The sequence below is a fragment of the Theropithecus gelada genome, unplaced genomic scaffold, assembly GCF_003255815.1.
Source record: "Theropithecus gelada isolate Dixy unplaced genomic scaffold, Tgel_1.0 HiC_scaffold_692, whole genome shotgun sequence".
Classification (NCBI taxonomy): domain Eukaryota; kingdom Metazoa; phylum Chordata; class Mammalia; order Primates; family Cercopithecidae; genus Theropithecus; species Theropithecus gelada.
Genome location: NW_020263605.1, coordinates 1 through 8,641, shown reverse-complemented (window position 1 = coordinate 8,641; position 8,641 = coordinate 1). Strand labels below are relative to the sequence as shown.

Genomic DNA, 8,641 nt, shown 5'->3' with positions numbered 1-8,641 from the left:
ACCAACAGGCCCTGGGTCAGGGGCCCCAGTTTATCTTTCAGTATTATGAGAAGGAAGAGAGAGAAAGAGGCAACTTCCCTGATCGATTCTCAGGTCGCCAGTTCCCTAACTATAGCTCTGAGCTGAATGTGAGTGCCTTGTTGCTGGGGGACTCGGCCCTGTATCTCTGCGCCAGCAGCTTGGCACAGCCCAGCAGAGTCACTGACATTCTGTATATAAACTTCCTGCCTTAGCTTCAATTTGAGAGCTCCAGGCCCCACCCAGGTTTCACTCCCTCAAGGGAAGTTTTCAGTTGTTTGGAAGGCATGTCTTCTGTCCTACTGAGCGCAGAGCTCTCCCAACCAACAGAGCTCAGGTTTCCTGTGCCCTCAGTGTGCCCGCTTCTCTACTGCATCTTCTTGCAGCTTGTCAGTTCCTGGGTAACTTCAGAACAAGAGTGACTGCGGAGTCCCAGATGTGTGCTTGATTCTTTGTATTTGTTACATAGCTTAATGCCTTTCAACAGTTGCACATCAAACATTCTTATTCTTTCTTTACAGATGGGTGGCTCAGGGACACTGAGTCATTTTCCCCAGTGTCTCCTGGCTTGTAAGGATCAGAAGTAGGAAACAAACTAGTCCATACATTTTCCACCTACCCCTCTGCTCCATCATCACCTTCTGCATCCTGGTCAGTAAATCAGAGCCCTCACACTGTCCTCTAGTGACCAGCAGGGCCAAAGCAGAGGCTCAGATGTCTTCAGGGGTCACTAATACGGCCTCTTCATTAGCAACTTTGAGGAATGTTAAATTTCACACTTTTTAACAATCATTTATATGCATTCCCTTTGTCTTTCCCCAGTCTGCAGCTTATATTTTCATTTTATGGAGTTTTTTGATGCACAAGAGTTTAACACAACAAAAACTAAAAACAATTTTGTTTTTGTATAGACAAAAACTGCTTTCTCATATAAACATCTAAGGATATTTTTCTCAATTTATTCTACTAAAATTTAACTTTGGATTTTCACCACTAAGAATAAATATACCTGAAGTATATCTCATGTGAGAAACAAGATAGAGACCTATAAATGAGAGGGAAGCACATATGTTCTGTGAAGAAACAATAGCCTGTCCTTAAATTGGACATCCTGAGCTGACGGTGGAGAGGCAGGTGGAGGGCAAATGAGCATGAACCTTGTGAGTCTGTTGTCTTGTAGAAGAAAGACAGCCAGGAGCAGGGACCACATGGGTGAAGGTTTATGGCTATACTGTAGGTTGAAGGTTGCAGCAGGTAGAGGGAGGAATAGCAGGCAGAGTACAGAGTCACTGGCTGGCCGGGGCAGCGGCATCAATTGACTCTCCTGACATCCACAAATTATGTCCACAACGCACAAACTGAAAACCCTCTCCACAATTTCCTCATTTTCCCCTGACCCTGCCATGGCCACCAGACTCCTCAGTGGTGTGGCCTTTTGCCTCCTGGGGGCAGGTGAGTCCCTTAAAGACTTTTCCTTGGCCAACCACACCCTAGCCTAAGCCTTTATTTCAGGTCTACATTATTGGGGTCCCTCCTTGGACATTCAACTTCCTTCTATCATAAACTTCACAGAAGCTGGGACAACCAGTTCCCAAGGTACCAGAGAACAAATACAGGACATGAAGTGGCACAGAGATGCCTGAGACTGCCATCCATGACTACATGTGCAGGAGTTAATAGGAGCCGAAGCTGGTGTACAGCTGATCCGTCCCAGCCCGCACTACAGAGAAATCCCTGAGGGTCTGTAACTTTCTCTCAAAGCCAAATACGTGGCCTTGGTGTCAGAAGCCTCTCCCAGACCTTTGTGCCCTCTCGCACCAGCCTTCACCCCACAGCCACCTTCCTCTGCACACAAAGTTCAGTGGAAGATATAGGTGGCCTTGTCTTCATGAGACCATGATCTCATGAAGACGTTGTCCCATAGGAGTTTCCCCAATACCTACAAGGCTAGGGCCTTCAGATTTCTGAGCAGTCCTGTGTATAGGAAACTGCTCAGTGCTGAACTTCTTTCCCAAGCCAGTCTCAGCTGGACTACGGAACGCACATCACTGTGATGTGAGAGGAGGCAGTCTCTCTTCCAGGCCCCTCCTACAGCTCTGGCCTCAGAAGTCCTCTTCCTCAGTTGCTCTCAGAAAGGAAAGTTCCTTTGAAATTGTATATTTGCAGACAGCATTGACAATACAGGTCTATGTTCTTCCCCTGTCGGCCTTCACAATTCCATCTTCCCCACACCATGCTCATGTCAGTCCTCAGCCTCCTCCACGTGATGTCTGCTCCCAGCTGTCCTCTCCCTTCCTATGCACCCTCACCTCCACTTCAACCACAGCTGCCTCAGTTCAGGCCATTCCTCATGCGTCATGCTCCTCCCACCAAAGGCCTTTCCACTCCATGCTGTATTCTCTGTGTCAACACAAGTCTCTTTTTTTGGCCTTGCTCCAAATCTCAGTTTAACTACCACCATCTCTAGGGAGACACTCTTTCAACAGTTTTCCTAGGCTGCACCTCCTTATTGTAAATGCTCACAGCTTATAGTATGCATTAATATTCTTAGATTTAGCACCATAGTCATTTTCCCTGACTTTGTGTGGCAATTTAATTGACACTTCTCTTGCATTCTAGACTGTAAAATGCATCATTTTACAAATTGTGGATGTTTTGTTCCCCATTTTATTATCAGTACCAACAACGGTTCCAGGTGCCACTGACCAATCTTGAAAGAATAAAGAACAGATATTGAAAGGCCGTCTGAGTTCCCACATAGATGTCTGGAAACATTAAATGGGAACCTCTATCCCTTCATCTCCTAGGATCAAATGAGTCCTGGAAACACGAGAAATCCCTGTCATGGATGAGTCACTGGATCCCAAGCCTTTCTACATGACTGAATTTCCTATCTGCCCGTCGCCCTCCTCCCTAGTCTCCTTCTTCAATCTCCTTCCCTCACAGGTGTCCTGGAATTGGGAGTCTCACAGACACAGGGCACCTAATCACTCTGAGAGAGTGATTAGAAACATAATGTCAAACACTGGCATTAAAAGGTGATGGAGAAGAAAACAAATGGCTTCCCCATTCTCTTAGGGAGAGTTTTCTTAAGGCACAAATATCTCTTTAGGTGACTTTGAGGCCACGGTGCCTGATACACTGAGCTATATTATGGGTGTCCATTTCCATGAATTGGTGGGCAATGCCAGAGACACAGAGCTCATGGTCACCAGCTTCCTCCAGCCCACACCTGGTTTTGGTGCAGGGCACTGAGCAGAGACCTTTGCTTGTTCCCCTCCTTTGCCAGTCAGAAAAGGCTGGTTGTGAGACAGAGGCTCCATTTACGGAGCAGGGCTATGTGTTAGTCCCTGAAGAATTGTGAGAGCCATTCTGGGTGGAAATAATCCAATATACAATCACTAAGGATGGCTCACAGATAGACTGAAGCCCCAGTTTTGCCAGAATGATTTACATTAATGCTTTAAAGACAAATGCAGTTTTAACTCTTTAGGCAATAAAGACCAAAAATAGACTAGCTATTTTTAATAATTGAATCTTAAACAGACCAAAGTCAGAAAATCTTCCCTAAGGAAAGCATTTTCTTCCACCCACTCACTAAAGCTGTATTTGAGAAAGCTGTGTGCTGTTGATAAATGCTGGAATATCATTACAATCGACATCGTAATAATACTGCTACTTGGATCAGAAACAAAGAGCATTTCTAAAGCTTGAACAATGTGTAACGGGAAACAAGCTCTCACTGAGTTTGGAAATGCAGGCACTAGAGGGTGCTCATTTCTCTTTCTTTTCCAATCAGGGGGCTATTCGAACCTATTCTAGAACAAGGAGTGAGATCCCCCATTTCCCCGTGGTGATCAGGCTTTCAGAGGTAGAAGCCTTATTAGTTCATAATCAGCACAAACTGACCTCACCATCAAATGTATCGACCCCGATGCTCACCCTCCTCAGCAATCAGAGACTGGCTGTGTTCACCAGGAGCTCGTGTGTTTTTATGGAGCACACTTTATCCTCAGTTTATTACAAAAAATAAATGGGCCTTTATAGGGGGTTCCATAGACAGAAGCTTTCTGTACTTTGTCCATTTAGACACTACAAATTCTGACACCTGATGAAACGTGTAAACTTAAAGCTTGCATGTGGTTAAGATTTTTTAATAACCAAATTAAATAATATATATGTAATGAAAATGTCAATAATGCTTTCGAACCCAATCCCACCTTCCATTGGTAATGAATATTAACACTCTGGTTTGCTTCCTTTCACCCCTCTTTTCTGTGTTCATGCATAACTTTCTACTCAAGTACACCTACAGAAAATGGGTTCACCTGTACACTTTACCTGCCACATGCATACTCTTTCCTGTTAATATACCTTGGTCTTTATTGTTCCAGATTGGTTGATATAGATCTAACTTGCTCTATTAGCTGCTTCACTTTGCATAATGAGGGTAGACAGGTACACTCGCACTCTGTTGCCTGATTCCTAAATTCTGCCACATCTTTTCTAAAGTGACCAAATGGTATCTTTACGCTTCCAGGTTCTCCTCACCCCAGCACTCAGCTGATGATTCCAGCTTTTCCATCACTCATAGTCCTAGCAGGGCCAGTGTGAGAGCTCCATTGGTTTCTCCAGCATGAGGAGACAGGAAGGGATAAAAGGATAGACTTTTATCAAACCTACAAGATGCTACACAGTATCTCAGTCATGTGTGTAAAGCATTGAGAGGAATGTCTTGTTTTATAGATGATTCTAGATGAGGCTAGAGTCCAGGAAAGTTAACAAATAGCCTTGCCCATGGTCTCAGAGCTAATAAATGGTGGAGCCAGATGGAGGGCAGTTGTCTTGCTTCCATGTGGAATTGATAGATGTGTCACTGGAGTTTGAGGGAGAGGAAGTCTAGAACCATCTGGGGTTGTCTTTAGATCAGACACCAGGGTTCAGAGACTCTGTGTACCCTACAGCACTGCAGGTACATGCATCATGGTGTTGGCAGTGGGGAGGTACTAAAGTGGGTAAGCGATTAGTGGCCTGGAACCAGAAGATCTGAGCTTTGATAAAACTATTCCCATCACAAGATGTAGCAGAGACTCTGATGTAGATAAACTAGGCCAGGGAGCTCTGTGAGGAGCTGTTGTTAAAATGAGCGAGGGAGGAGAACCAACTAAGTGGTCACTTCCTATATGTGAAATGTAGAGGAAAACAATATTAACTAGAATCCCATCTGATTTTAGCCAGTTTTGCTTTGTAAGTAGTTGGAAGGTGGGATAATTTATTTTCAAGGTTAAGTAAACATCAGTACATCACCTTTACCTTATGAAAACTGTTGGCGAAGCAAAAAATGGCACGGCCAATGGAGTCAGAGTTTGTTTAATAAATATCTCAGAGTTCAAAGAGAGACTTTTATGGAGCAGAAATTGGTAAATGTTCCTGCATTCTAAAATTAGGAGGATCTTACTTTCTTTGAATAAGCAGAGAAGGAAGCACAGGCAGTGGGGAGGGTCAGTTGGGAACACGGCAGAGTGGCCGCAGGATGTCCAAGACAAAGGACATGTAATATCAAATTCTAAGCTGTGAAGCTGTGATGCTACTCTTCTTCTCCCAATGGATTTTTTAGGTCTCAGCACAGATGCACACCTGAGGGAGTAATTTCTTTGGAAATTAAGGACAAATTGCGTGTTAGTAACAAGTTCACCTTACAAAACACACCTGGAAATGGAAATAAGATTATTTCTAAGGCCTTTTCTACTCTAAGAGTCTCTGACTTGGTGGTAAGCTGAGAGGTGAGGATAGGGGGTTGTTGATCCACATGTGATGAGTACCATGAGTTTCTACCATGAAGCATATAGTTCTGAGAGTGAATCAGAGCCCTAGGAAGAATAACGCCCTTGATGTTGTTTTGCCCTGTGCCATCCCAAACCACCCCACCCATAATTGAGCAACCATGGAAATGAGGGTAGCCAGAAGGAATCAATTCCTGCAGGTTGGTTCAGTAGACAGAGGGACCTGGGGGAAGGGTGTTGGCTGGGTCTAGGAGAAGATGATGAGCTCAGAAAATAGACAAGGAGAACCCCCGGGGAAAACTTGTGAAACCCTGAAGGAATCACGAGATAGGTTATTAGAGCTCTTTTTTATTAGTAAAATTTATTTATTACTAAATTAATGGCAGTAACCCTGCACAAAGGGATATTCCCTATGAAAGATGGCATCTCACATAAAAACAGAGCATTCTTCCTTACCTTAAAGTCGGACCTCTCTCCCCAAGTCCCTCATGCATCAGGCCACCTTTGTACCCACAGATCATGGGCAGCACTGGGTGGTCACCATCATCCACACAGAGAAGACAGTCAGCAGTGTGAGGTGTTTCTGTCTGCTGCGGTCTCACCCCAGTCATGGAAAGCAAGAGCCCTAGGTAGAGCTGAAGGTGCTCAGCTGGGTTTGTCTGGAGTCCCATCTGTCAGTGAATTGACAAGAAACAGAGCAAAACTTGTCCAATGTTGATGAGCCTGCCCCTAGGATTTGGAAACTTGATAACAGAGAAAACCAATATAGACAAAGGATTTTAAACAGGATTATGGTCAATTAAGCAAATTAGAAAAGGATACTTGAAGGAATATTTGGGACACAGGAGTCAAAAACACCAGGAAGACATGAGGAGTTTCCCTAAGACTCTAGACTATAGCACTACGTAGGTAACTAACACCAGGCTATGTATTATATTATTGAAGAAATAAAATTGACATTGAATTGCAAACTCTTCACAAAAGGTCATGAAAATCTTGTAGACTTGATTCAACTCAGACAAATGTGTCCTTCTCATTCTCAGCTTTTCACTGGTGCATTTATCTTGAATTTGACCATCTGGGGAATGGGTGTGGCCTCTCCTGACAGGAAGGCTCTGGGCCCCAGGCAGGAAGAATGAGAATGACTCCCTTGAGAGTCCTGTTGCCCTTTCATCGACGCACAGACCTAGAAGACCCCTCCATCCTGTAGCATCTGCCATGAGCATTGAGCTCCTGTGTTGTGTGGCCTTTTCTCTCCTGTGGACAGGTGGGTCCTGGGCAGCGACCCTTGTGTGGATTTCAAGGCCCAGCCCCTTTCCATTGGGGCTGCAGCATCAGCTTTGTTCTTCCCTACAGGTCCAGTGAATGCTGGTGTCACTCAGAGCCCAAAATCCCAGGTCCTGAAGACAGGACAGAGCATGATAGTGCAGTGTGCCCAGGATATGAACCATGACTACATGTTCTGGTATCGACAAGACCCAGGCATGGGGCTGAGACTGATTTATTACTCAGTTACTGCTGGTATCACTACCAAAGGAGAAGTCTCCAATGGCTACAATGTCTCCAGAATAAACACAAAGGATTTCCTGCTCAGGCTGGAGTCGGCTGCTCCCTCCCAGACATCTGTGTACTTCTGTGCCAGCAGTTACTCCACAGCGTTACAAGGCTGTCTCCTCTCCGCACATGAAAGCAGGGAGGCTCTTCCCTCCTCCCCCACCCAAGACTCAGGGATGACCTGGGCAGAGTATTCTGGAACAGGAACCTTGGAACCCCAAGTGGCCCCAACTGGCCCAGATAGTATGAACCTCGCTCTGTGACAGGTGCCTCTGCAGGCAGTCTCAGCCAGGCCTGGGCTGATCCCAGGTCCTCAGATGTCTCCTTTGTTGCTCTCTCTGGTCTATCCTCCGAGCTCCCCTTTAGGGGTTGGGCTAGGGCTCCCCCAGCTCCTACTTTTCAACTCATCATCCTGAGTCTGAGGCCCCCAGGATGAAACAGGATTTGTATTTCACATCCATCTAGACTCCCATCTCTCCCTGGTGACCATGTTGCTTCCTGTCTCTAGGGTTTCCTCCACTCCCCACCCTCCTGTGGCCCACCTTTCCCATCTCAGCAGTCATCCTCCACCCGCCACCTCCCCGCCCCTCTCTACTGCAGCCATGGGGGGAACCCCTCTTCTGTGACTCCTTCCTTCCCATCACAAAGACTTCAAAGGCCATTTCCTCTGCCCTGGGCTGGAGCCTGCCTTTATCTAGTGGCCAGCTCCTACCTGTGCTTCAGACCTCAGCATGATCAGCCCTCCTGCGGGAAGCAATCCCTCCCCTTCCAGCTGAGATCAACTTTCCTCTCATAAGCTCTCATAGAATCATGTGTCTGTTAGTAAAATTTAGCACACTTGGGCTTTCTCAGATACTTGTTCTGATTATTTTTGTGCTCCCCCCATTTTTTTTTTTTTATTTAGACAAAGTCTCACTCTGTTGCCAGGCTGGAGTGCAGTGGCATGAGCTGTGCTCACTGAAAACTCTGATACTCTGATTCAAGTGATTCTCCTGCCTCAGCCTCCCAGGTAGCTGGGATTACAGGCATGTGTCATCATGCCCAGCTAATTCTTGTTTGTATTTTTAGTAGAGATGTTGTTTCACCATGTTGGCCAGGATGGTTTCGATCCCATGACTTGAGAGATCCCCGGTCTCTCAAAGTGCTGGGATTACAGGCGTGAGCCACCACGACCGGTCTCTGCACTTAATTTTTTAGCCCATGAGAGCTAAGGCTGAGCCTGCTGCATTTACCAACATCGGTGCCTGGCATGTGGGGAGACCCATTTCACAGAGAATGGATGAGTG

The 8,641-nt window shown here is 45.8% G+C and overlaps 1 gene segment (V, D, J or C); it reads left to right on the top strand.

The window, feature by feature from the left end:
• Window positions 1-6,943: 6,943 nt before the first annotated feature.
• On the top strand, window positions 6,944-7,598 carry LOC112617961 (the record flags this gene model as incomplete). The annotated part of the segment is given in 2 exon segments: window positions 6,944-7,068; window positions 7,158-7,598. Coding segments are annotated over 2 exon segments (490 nt in total), but the record flags the coding sequence as incomplete, so codon positions are not given.
• Between the last annotated feature and the right edge of the window lie 1,043 nt (window positions 7,599-8,641).